The sequence below is a fragment of the Astyanax mexicanus genome, chromosome 22 (assembly GCF_023375975.1).
Source record: "Astyanax mexicanus isolate ESR-SI-001 chromosome 22, AstMex3_surface, whole genome shotgun sequence".
Classification (NCBI taxonomy): domain Eukaryota; kingdom Metazoa; phylum Chordata; class Actinopteri; order Characiformes; family Acestrorhamphidae; genus Astyanax; species Astyanax mexicanus.
This window is the reverse complement of record NC_064429.1, coordinates 21,772,642-21,785,457: the sequence shown is the minus strand read 5'-3', so window position 1 is coordinate 21,785,457 and position 12,816 is coordinate 21,772,642. Positions and strand designations below refer to the sequence as shown.

General features: G+C 38.6%; 1 protein-coding gene across 2 annotated transcripts in view; it reads right to left on the bottom strand.

The window, feature by feature from the left end:
* Positions 1–10,334, bottom strand: part of rasa1a (RAS p21 protein activator (GTPase activating protein) 1a) — a 71,167-nt gene extending 60,833 nt beyond the window's left edge. For both annotated transcript variants that reach the window (XR_007428799.1, XM_022667527.2), the window contains exon 1: positions 8,985–10,334. Coding sequence is in view for 1 of the 2 variants with exons in the window: in XM_022667527.2 (XP_022523248.1) it covers positions 8,985–9,472 (488 nt within the window). In the remaining variant the exon portion in view is untranslated. The remainder of the gene's footprint in view (positions 1–8,984) is intronic.
* Positions 10,335–12,816: the final 2,482 nt, after the last annotated feature.

Sequence of the window (12,816 nt, the reverse complement as noted above, 5' to 3'; positions counted from 1 at the left end):
AGGGTCTTACATATTTTTTAGTTTATATATTTGTCCCCTTTTTAAAATTAATTTAAAAGCTGTACCCACCTGGCAAGATGTTAACATCCTAGTGTCTGTCCACAAGGCTCTGAGCCTGCTAGTGATTTTGTCCATAACTCCCTTATTCTGTCACTTCTGAGTAAAAATAGAAACCTTTAAGTGTAACAGAAAGTGATTTGATTTATATCGTGATACATATCGATATCGGCTGATATGAAAAACTATATCGTAATAAGATTTTTTTCCATATCGCCCAGCCCTAGTGGGCGTACACTGTGGCCACTGACTGTTCATATCCGCTGCAAGCAAAATAATTATCTGATTTTTTTGTTCTCATTTCAGTACTGAAATTTGAGTATATATATTAGGGGTGGGCGATATGGCCCTAAAATATCATCATGATATTTCATTGTATTTTCGCGATAACGATACTCTTGGCGATATGACAAAAAACTGAATTACAAAAATGATTTCAAGAACACACTACTGCAACAAAATGAAAATTAAATTTGTTTATTGCATACTATATGATAGGGCACATCCCTAACTGAGATAAAATTCTTGTATTTTTTTTATATCAGATTTGTAACAGAAGTCAATGAGCCAGAATGTCATGATACTAATAATGCACTCAATTTATCTCCATATATCCAGGACTGAAGTCAAATAAATGATACTGGACAGATATAATCTGTCTCTTGTAGATATATAGTGAGATATCTTTCGCAAAAAACAGCAAAAAAAAAAAAAAAACTTGTCCCCTAATGTGATAATTAGGGGTGGGTAATATGGCACGATATTTCAGGGTATAATATCGCTCACAAAAATCAAACATTATTGAGTATGATACGATATGGCACACTCCTACTATAAAGCCTAGTACTAACCAACAACAACAACAACAGTTGGAATACGAGTATCTTTTAGAAAAGCACTTTCCCTATGATCAGGAGATCGATTCAAATCCCGGTCATGCAGCTTGCCATCAGCTGCCAGAACCCTGAGAGAGCACAATTGGCCTTGCTCTCTCCAGGTAGATTGCGATGTCGCCCAGCACAAGGCTGAGGTCTGAGAGCTGATGTATCGGAACCAAGTCGCTACGCTTTTCTCCGAGTGCGCGTTGTGATGCTACTATGCAATGCTGCATCAGCAGCAGTTTGAAAAGAAGCGGTGGATGACTTCACATGTATCGGAGGAGGCCTGGCCAGTCTTTACCCTCCTGTTTAATCCTGTTTAATCTAATGGATCCTGATTTAATAGTTTATGACCAAAACATATATGAACATATATCATGGAACAGGGGACAGCACAGCACAGTGGATGATGGTAATGATCATGAACAGTGGCTTTTGGCTAAATGTCCATGAAAACAGACAAGAGGCTTACATCCACATTTAATGACACAACATGGCATGGCAAAAGTCATGGGACAGCATACAAGCTCTGTCCTGTCCAGAACAGCCCATCATATACACTCCTAAAGCCAGTCATGAGTACAGTATACTATTAATCGGCACAACACCTCGTCCCCCTCTGGTAAGCAATGGGCTTTTCATCTTTAATCGATCTTGTCTTTTACAGCCTATAAACTCTAAGCTGTAGCTATTGTTACGCTGTAAATGTCTGTATATTGATCAGGATTGATATTTTCAGACATAACTAGAACTGCTAGCATTGGAAGAGCTTTAGTTTCCAAAACCTAAAGTACATTGTATATAAAATTACAAAAAAAACATTGCATCACCAAAATGCCAACTTTTCAAGAACCGATGGCTTAAAACCATAGACTGTGTATAGCTGGACAGAGCATCGTCTCTCAAAAGTGAAGCCACCACAGGTCAGGTGCCCCCTGCTGTTCGGTTGCAGAAAGCTGTGTAACCCCACCCATCCCATAGGTTTCAATGGCAAAACAGACAACTTTCAATGTTTTTTTCCAATATACTGTAATTCTACCTCCATTATTTAATTGCAACAGCTAGTGCAGCCTCTGCTTATATTGTCAATTTTTTATATCCCCACAGAATTCGTTTTTAAAAAACGTTATTCAGCTCTATTCAAAAAGCTGTGGTTATTGTAAAAGGGCTGGGTTACACCTAGCCGGGGTGGGAACAATGACTGTATGGGTGGGACCATAGACTGTGAGCTCTGTGGATGCAACCTTCAGGGGCGGAGTTATTTAAATGAGTAGGCTGTCTCTCCACTTTCTCCCTCCTCTGGTCTCTACTGTGCAGACCCGGGTTTCAGGATCTCCAACATGGTGGAAGATTTTGGCTTCATTTTCACTGAATGAATGGGAATGGCAACACGCCGTGCATCTTATTAACAGTCTCTGCTTAAAACTCAACGTAAGTCATTGGACTTAAAAAAAAAATCGAGCATTTTACTGGTACAGTCATTGTAAAACTGTGATACAACATAAAGAAAAGCCAAATTCACAATGTCAAAAAGTGAAAACCTTCAAAATATTTTTTGCACATTTTAAAGAAGTGTTAAGTTCTTTTGAGCACTCTGTCCTTCACTTTAACTCATCTGAAGTCTCTATGTAACATATACTGAACATCCTAAGTGCTTCACAGGACAGGGTGTGAATGTGCAATTATTTAAACTTATTAAAAATATATAGATATGCCGGGTTACTGTTTGAGAAAAAAAAGGTGTTTTAAAGGTGTTTTTTATTGCTTATACAGGTCTGTTCTAACCACTTTAGCAATTCAAATGCTTTAATTAAATATTTTACATCATATAAACAAGTTTGAGACATGGTTCTAGAACAAATTATTGTTGTTGTGTCATTTATGTTACACATGTTAAACATGATGGATTAGGTGATCAATTTATTTAAGTGATTCCATCTTGAATTTTGCATTAATTTTCTGAACTCTACGCTCCTATTGAATATTATTTTTGGATAAAAACAACAACAACAACAGCAGCATCAACAGGTCCTGCAGGCATGACACAAGCACACACCTTGTTATGAGACACTGAGAATCAAGTCCCACCTCCACATCCTGTATCGCTGCAGACTGACAGCAACCATCTTTAACTAGTTCACATACAGAGAGAATTGGTTACGTATCTTGATAGAAATCTATATATACACAGACAATATGCTGGATTCTCTTTTAATGACGCAGAATTGCACCAGTAGTTGAAAACGTCACTAAATATCTGTCACATAAAACAAACAAACAACAACAACAACAAAACTGTCTTCCAAAGTGGCTGATCTGACATGAGCTTGTTGTGCACAAGCTTTTGGTTAATCTCGTGCGTCACATGCAGCACCGGCAGACAGGTTGGTTTGGGACTGAAGTCTGATCTCTGACTGATAAAAGATGACACTCTGATGCTTCATGAGTTTCAGGATTATAATCTGGATTATAAAGTCAAGCCATGTAAAAATGCAAGTGTGAACACACTAATTTAAAGACTCAATAAAAAAAAATAAAATAAATAAATAAAAAAAAGACACAAATCCATTTCACTCAAACCTATTCAGGAAGTAATCTGAGACTATAAAAAACTAGTGTAAACTAGCAGTGTGCAATAATAGCACAAAAAAAGTACACAATAATATCGTGAAAACGTGACAAACTAAATATGCTATTTTTTTTACAAAATCAGAGTCTTGTTCAACTTCTTTTTATCTAATAGACAAAAGTTTATAGTAGTGGTGTCAATCGATCAAAAAATGTAATAAGATTAATTACAACAATATTCTGTGATTAACTGTGTCTAATCGTACTTGTTTTTCTTAAGAAGCTAGTTTTTATAGCGGATATTTAAATGTATGTGTAGGACCCTTGAACATGTCCTGTATATTTTTTGTTATTTTTCATGTTAAATGCAATAAAACTAAATTTCCCAGAATTCTTATCTGTTAGTTTCCTGTTCAGTGCAACCAATAAGATGAGTGAGAGGCATGTTATTAGCCAATCAGTACTGAGAAGGGGCAGGCCTAAGAGTCAGTTGTGTCCTGCTTATGGTGTGTGAGTGAGACAGAAGAGGAGAGACGTTCTGGGGAGTTCCTACGGAGCTATTTTCGCCGCTCTAAAGCTACGTTACTGCCCAAACGGCAGTATACACCTCAGTTTTTAAGAGAATGAACAGTTTAATTGGTAGCTCAGCCACTGCTGTAAGTTTAGTGTACAGAGAGCGAGCAGGAGCTCCTAGTCTGTTCGACTCCACAAGCTTTGTGCATCAGTCGGACACAAGCACATCCAGAACTTCGTAACCTATGTAAACTGTGCCGTTTCCCCGTTGGAAGCACCAGGACTGTTTCAGGCAGTTTAAGGTGGAAGATGGGGCCAAACTTGGTTGCGTAATTAATTGTGTTAAAAAAAATAATAATGAATTACTGATTACACTGAATGCTGGCAGCCTTAGTTTATAGATTTCTATTGTTTTTGCTCAAAGTACAAAACTTATACATTTATACAAAAATAAAAATTGATGTCACCAAGAATATCGTTATTACAAAAATGCCCAGAATTATTGTAATATTATTTTAGGGCCATATAAAGAGGGTGTGTAGTCTCTCTGTAAGTCATGAATGTGTTTATCGGCATTTGCACCAACACATATGTACGTGTTTAATATAGGATATCAGCATTAGCCCAGAATTATTAGTGCTTCTCTAGTCTGGAGCCCCGTGAACCATAACGTATTGCAGTGTTCAATACAAAGGCAGGATTTTCTCAGCAAAGAAAATCTGTGTATTTGGCATTGGTGCAAAGGTTTTGTTTAAAAAAAATGTGTGTCAGTGCATTACTTAAATTGTAACTTTGGATGGATTTCGTCATCCATGATACGGAAAAAACGTGCACATCGATGTGCATTAACCCATTACCTCCGTCACCTCCTTCAAACAGTTCTGGCTGATGTACAACCCTAAGCACCCTAAGCAAGTGTGCTAGGCAAAAGCTGCATTAAATCGAAACAGGAACTCCATGACAAAACTTGATTCATCACTCCTGATTAAAAACAAATTCTCTATTTCTACACCACTGTTCCCAAAAACACCCACATTTTAATATTTTTACTCCACTATAATAAATCTCACAGCATCAAGCCAAAAATAAAACCATTTCCACATTACAGATTAGTGATTATTTCAATAAGTTTTTACATGGCCCAACATGTGAAACTGATATGATTACTCATTTCTGTACTATTTTGGTGTTCTGATCGACCTTAAACACACATCATCAGTTGGAAACATGTCTTCATGTTTTCAGCGAAAGCTCTGCCATTCATTACCACATCAAAATATCTGTGAGAGACAGGTTACCAAAGATTACCAAAGATCATAAAGGCCTCCAGGAACTGAGGAACATAACAGCTCTTATTTGCTGCTTGTTTTTTCCACAAAAACAAAGCAAGTGTACAGTAAGCTTAGTCCTGAATTATCTGACAAACCATTTTTTCAAACAAACATAAAATACCAGTTATACACAAACAAAAATGAAACTGTTCTTACACTGATTATAGGGTCCAGTGCAAACTTCTTTCAGTAATAGCAAGAAAATGAACAAACCTAAATAGAAAGCAATAATATCACCAAAATTTCTGACAGCTTAAAAATAAACTCAATATCCTAATGTTCTTGAACGCAGTCCATTTTGTATTTTAAATTTACTCTATTTACCTATAATAGTTTGTTTGCTGTTTACATGCACTAAATGTGTTATATATAGGTTTGGGGTAGATTTTTACTTTTACTGTTTACAAAATAAATAAACTTTGTATAGATTTTTTAGTTTTACAGATATTTTTACTACAAAAAATCTTTAATATTTATTTTGTTTTAGTAGTATGATCTTGAAATTAATTTAAAAATGTCAATGTTTTGTCATATCTCCAAGAATATCCTTATCGCAAAAATACCCTGAAATATTGTGATATTATTTTATCTCCCAGCCCTATACCTAAATACCAATAATATGACCTACTAATAATGCCAAAGGTCCTGCTTTGTCCAGTCTGCTGCTAAATCAGTAAGCTAACCTGCTTAAAAAAGACATTTTAAGACAAATTAAGGCACATTTAAGACTTTTAAAGACTTAAAGATCCACAGACACCCTGTATAAAGCATAAAGATCGTTTTATACCGTATCGTAGATCAACATTGCACTTAAACTTAAATTTAGTACTTTAGTCATATAGCCAGGTAAGAAACTCTAGTTGCTGACTCCATTGTATTTAAAATAGGGATTTTCTGCAAACTTACACAAAGCTGGTGAAAGAAGAGAAGTAAAACATTTTTTTGCCAAAATATACCATCATTTCTTGCTCACAAGCAATAAGCACTATAAGGCTTTTCGTTTAGCCAACTTATGGATGCACATACAGCATAACACAGACAAGCGCAGAGATAATAATTTCCCTCGTCCATTCAGAATTATGCAACCTTCAGAGCTGGGTCATTTGATAAGACTGAAATGAGAAATGTTTCGATATGAAAGAAAGGGGATTTTTGAGACCTAACTGAATGTGTGTCAAACCACACTGGTATAAATGGCTTCTGATTTTATTTCAGGGCATCATCTTTGTGGTAGCATGTCTTTTTTGCATTAAGCACATTAAAATCAGCTAGCTGACTATTGTCAGTATTATTATTAATGCTTGGTTTTTTTTTTTACTAATCTATTATTGATTTAATTGTCTACAGATACACTTTGCATTTATAACCCCCATGCTTATCCCCTGCTTGTCACATCACTGACATTCATATATGGGGTCCAACATGGAACCTGCAGAAAAACTTTTTAGGATCCTAGGTGGGCCATGCATTCATTGGTCCCCATTAGGGGTGGGCAATATGGCTCTAAAATAATATCTCGATATTTCAGGGTATTTTTGCGATAACGATGTACTTGGCGATATAGGAAAACTAAAATACGATAATTTTATATAATAATATATAATATAATAGGAATACAGTATAATAGTATAACAGTATAAGCATAACCTGGCAAAATAAATAATATAGCATAAAATAATATAATGCAGCAAATAATATTGCAGAATATTTAGTGCATGAATATAAACTGCAAACTAAAACAATTATACAATAAATACACCTAAAGTTTCACAGTGAATAATAGACTACTTTTAAGACAGAACAGCCCTATTATCACGATATGGATTTTTAATATCATGATATTTTTGTGTCACGATATATTGTATACGATATAATATTTCCCACCCCTAGTCCTCATCATAAATTGTAGCTCATCTTAATCTCACAAGGGTCCCACTTAGAAACCATGTTTGTGGAGTATACAACCCAGACTAAGCCAATGTTTAATCCATTCTGGTTCCTCCAACAACCCTGAGGGGCCAATCACTGACATTCATATGAATGAGTGGAACCCATGGACAAAATAGAAAATCTGATTGCTATACAAGCCCCACGTGAGTCTCTATTAGGGCTGGAGATATTTCGTTTTTTTTTTTGTTTGTTTGTTTGTTTTAGAATTATCGATATATATACATATTACCAGATATATGGCAACACAACACTGAAGTAGTGCCAAACTTCATTGGTAGAATTCCGAGGGCCCTGACATTTAAAACAAGGCACTGAGAATTTTGAATGTGTACCGGTAGTTTATTTAAAAAAAACAAAAAGACTGTTTATTACCACAGTACCTTGGGGAAGTTGAACTCCAGCTGTTGCTGAAAATATCTTTAAAGGTCACCTTCCGCGAAAATCCGATTTTTCTTGTTTTTTGTGGAATACAGTAGGTCTCTCCGAGTTGAATGTGTACACCTGCACATTAAACTGTTTTGCAGCCCCCATTGTCTGCAGGAGCTAAGCAAAGAAATCCCCCCTCCCCCCCTCCGAAAAACGGGTGAATTTTGAATTATCTTTCTGCCTACGTAGGCAGAAACTCACAGACCAGCCCACCTTGGCTCCAGAAACTCCCAGAGGCGGAGCTGAAGCGACGCAACATCACCGCTCATCAGTTAGGAGGTGGGAGGCAGTGAGCGGCAGAGCGGTGGAGGGGCGTCGCAGTGCTCCTAGCCAATCAGAGGAGAGATATTTGCATGCTGTTTGCATGTATGAATATTCATGAGCAAAGCTGGAATCCGGTCATTTTGGACACACCCCTAAAACAGTCCATTAAAAAAGAGCTATACAGAGACACCTGAGCACTTTTTTTTTTACAAAAACGGCTCACATGTCATTCATTCATACTAGAGACCACAACTAGACATTTTAAAATGAAAGAAAAAACGACGGAAGGTGACCTTTAAAATATTCATGCATTTTCACAGAAATAATGTTGTAATCTGTTCCCCTGTCCTACCTATTCGTTCAGGCTCATCAGTCGATTTTGTGACTTAATTACAAAATTATGATGATGCCGAAAAATACACCTGAAGGCACTCATGTATTACTGTGATTATACCACAGTTCCAGTATCGCTGTTTATTAAAAGATTTTGAGTTAAAGAGGACGGAAAATACGATTTGTTTGGTCATAAGCACTATGTGAGTTAAAACAGTTCCATTGCTGCTCTGTTTGTAGCTGCACTGTTTGACTGGTAAGTTCTGCAATCTGCATCTCTGCTAGGTTACCTGTATGCAGCCGAGTAAAACAGAGTTTCTGTTACAGTGCATTACCAGGTGATAATGGCAATCACAGAACGCCTCACAGCCAATCACACTGTAGGGTCGGAACTAACTGTAGTATAATAAAAAAAATAAACTTCTTGTAAACTTTTAAAGTTCTCAGTGGCTCGTTTTAAAGGTCAGTGCCCTCAAAATTCTATCAATGAAATGTGAAGCAACAAAGGTTTGTGCTCATTAACCTTTTTCCCCTACACACCAAGTCTTTCGCATAGTTTAGCACCACTTCAGAACTTTAGTAGCTTTTTCAGCAGCTTTATAAGAAGCCTGTGAGGAACTAGAAAGACTTGTGGAAAGCATTAGAAGAAGGGTGCCATCCTTACTGGTTAGTGGGTGGCGCGGAGAGGGAGAACACAGCCTCCTCTTCCTCGCATTCTGGTCCATCCTGCTGGTCACTCTCGTCCACGCTGCCGTGAGCCCCGTAGGCAAGAGGTGGAAGTGGCGGCGGGGGCAGCGGAGGGAAGGCGGACAGCCCGTCCGTGCCGGCCGAGGTGGGAGACATCCGGGTATCTGGTCCCTCTAAAGTGGGGGAATAGCAGCCGCCGCCTCCGCCGGCAGCAGCTGCAGTCCCTGAGCTCCCTGATCCATGAGCCCCGGGCTGGCCGCTACCGCCGCTGCCACTCCCCGCGGCAGACAGCTCTTCCCCCGCCACTGGGTAAATCATCAGGTCGGAGAGGTTGTCAAGCGGCGTGTGGGAAGGCTGCTGGCGGAATTCGCTCACCCGCAGCCGGCTGGTTTTGGGGTAAAAGGCCGTAAGCCCGCTCCCTGGCTGTACGGTGGGCCGGTCTTCGTTTCTGACCTCCGCGTCCATTGAAGGCAGGGAAAGCGGTGGAGAAGCGGGGCTGCGGGGCGTTTGCGGCTGTGCGGTTCTCTATCCTTAAACTCCTCCACGTTCAAATATTTCCTCAAGTGTGTGGAAAAAAAGACGTACAATAAACTTTCCTCAAGGGGGGAAACTCAGCTAAGCTCAACTTAGCTCAGCTCAGCTCAGCTGGACTAGCTAGCTAGCTCCCAGGCTAGCTGTGGCTGTCTCCTAGCTACGCTAGCTCGCTTAACTAGCTACGTTAGCTAGCTAGGGCTAACCTAGCTAGGTTAGCTAAGCTAGCTAGCTCGCTCGCTCCACACGATGCCTGCTTGCTTGCTAGCTAGCTAGCCAGGCTAGCTGACGGCCACTCGATGAGTTATGTCTTCATTGTTTCCTGAGTTTCGAGTTTAGCCAGAAAAAGACAGAAAAATTAAAAATTTCCACACAAAATATGAAGAATAAAGCGCCCAAACCTCACAAAAACACAAGACAAACAACCCGTCCTGCCTTCCAGTAGGTATTGGCAATCCACTTGACGGGAATAAGCGCTTTTATTGTCGGTCTGAAGCCAGTCCTCTTGTTTTTTAGCTAGTTAGGTTAACTCTCTGTGGCTGTTATTTTCTTTCCACTCCAGTCAGTCCTGAAAAAAAAAAAACACTCCAATCCGCCTCCTCCACCACGCCACACTACCCACCCCCGCGTCCTAGCGCCCAGAACCCGCCGCTTTCCTCATTTCCACCCCAAAAAACGGGCTGCAATGTTTTCCTCCTGCGCAAGTTCGCTTTTCTTTCGAGATTACTTGGACATTTTGCCACAGCTGCTCCCAGTCAGTCCCACTCCTTTCCCCCCCTAAGACCCGGCTAACAGAGCGCAGAGTCGTGAATTCAGTGAGTCAATGAACCGTTCTGTTCTTTTCAATCACTCTGAAATCTGCCGAACCGACTCTCCAACGTTAAACGTCTAACTCAATGTTTGCGCCCGTTCATAGTCCACACTCTTAACAGTTCAGCTAATAAACAGTTCAGTGCAGTTACTAACGCAAGCCCCTAAAAGACTACACTATGCTCATAGTTTGTGTTTTGTGAAAAGTGGTCTCACTACTTTCTTTCCTGTATTGTGTGATTCGATTCGTTGAACTAAATCAGAGCTAGACCGTTCAGATGAATCGGTTCGTTGCTGTTCACAACTGTTCACAAACTCGATGAGATCTGTTGCTCGTGCAGAAAAAAAAATCACAGCTATCTGAAAAGCTAAGGATTAACTTATACATATAGCAAGTATCTTGCAGATGTACCCATACAAAGTTTTGACTGTACAATTTTAGGATTGTATGTTCAATATTTAATAAAACAAACATTAATATAATATTTTAATACTATATTTGCCTACTAGTGTGAGCTAGCTAGCTAATGTTTGCTATGCAGCTCTGGAAAACATATTAGACCACTTCAGAATAATTTCAATAATAATAATAAAAATATATTTTGCTATTTATAGGTATGTGTTTAAGTACAAGGAACATTGTGGTTTTACTACTGTAAACTACTGACGGCATTTCTTCAAAGTTACAAATAAAAATGGTCTAAATAATGAATAGCCTTAAATAATGCAAAGAAAACACGTTAATTTAGAAACAACAATGCTAATGTTTTAAGAGTTCAGAAATCAATATTTGGTAGAATTACCATGATTTTTAATCACAGCTTTCATGCATCTTGGCATGTTCTCCTCCACCAGTCTAACACACTGCTTTTGGGTGACATTATTCCACTCCTGGCACAAAAATGCAAGCAGTTCATGAAAGCTGTGATAAAAAATCTGGGTTATTCTACCAATTATCGATTCTAAACTCTTCCTTGGATAAAACCTTTAGTATTGTTGTTTTTAAATGAACAGGAACTTGATTTCTTTGAGGTTTGAAAGCTCTGCATCTTTTTTTTTTTGTTTGTTAATTTAACCATTTCTCATTTTCTGCAAATAAATGCTCTAAATGACAATATTTTTATTTGAAAATTTGGAAAAATGTGGTCAGTAGTTTAGAATAAAATAAAACCACAATGTTCATTTAACTAAAACATATACCTATAAATAGTTAAACCAGAGAAACTGATTATTCTAAATAAATACAGTTTGAGCAGCTGAATGCCTTGGCCGACTGACTACAACAATTTGATGTAGTTAGAATTATAGGTTGCTCATAGGGGCCAATACAAATAATCTAGACACAATATAGACAATAGATCTTCTCCAGTAGCCAGGTTTGTTTTGCTTAAAAGAGACTGGGGATGTTGCTGGAAATTGGATGCAAATCTGATGTAACTATGGGAACCAGCCGGGCTGTGGATGCATCTGCGTTCATTGCCACTCTTGTCTCCATTCCAAACATCTGCTTCCGCTCAGTGGCATTTCCCATATGTACAGTTAGTAATTTGACTAAGCACTCTGCCATCTCCAAATGTGATTTCGTCTGTAGAATTTCTGAGCCAAGTCCCTTTTATCTGGGCTGTATAGGTAAAATTGACTTTGATATTGAACAGCACTGTACAGCATCTCATGTTCAGAATATTTAAAAAACAAGAGCTCCTGACACTGGCAGGGCGGTGGTGTGTTAGTGCATGTGTGGGTCTGGCATGAGTGGATCAGACACAGTTGTGCTGCTGGTGTTTTTAAACACCATGCCTTTGCAATGTGTGAAGCATGTGTTTTGCATTGTCTTGTTGAAAAGCGTGTTGAAAAAACATGTTGAAAAATGAAGAATGACCCACCACCCAGGTAGTACACCCAGATAATAAAGTATGTAAAGAAATATATATATATATATATATATATATATATATATATATATATATATATATATATATATATGCTCAATATATCTGAGAAATGGATAATGTGTTTTAATGTTTTTCTTAATTGCTGTACTCAATTAGCAAAAACTATAATTTTGACACTTCCTTAACCTTAAAACACACATATACATATACTAGAAGCCACAGGATAACCAGTAGCTTCAGTCTGATATACTATATGTGTTTGCTTCTTACTCCTTTGCCTTTCTTGCTTGCGGCCTCTTCGTAGTTCATGGAACATGTGCTCCCTTCACTTCCATCATTATCACTGTCTCTTTCTGCAATCTCTCAGCAGCTCATCTTCCATCATGCCCCTCCAGCCCTATAACACCCCTAACCGTTTTGCAGATTGCTCTTTTTATGCTTCTCTCTCACGTCTCTTAAGCAGACGCCAGCAGAGCCCGGTCCCTGACGTGGAGCCTGCTGACATATGCTGTCAGTCTTCATCAACTTCCTCCTCTTCCTCAGCCTCCCCCGCTTTCCGCGCTGTGGCAGGCTTCG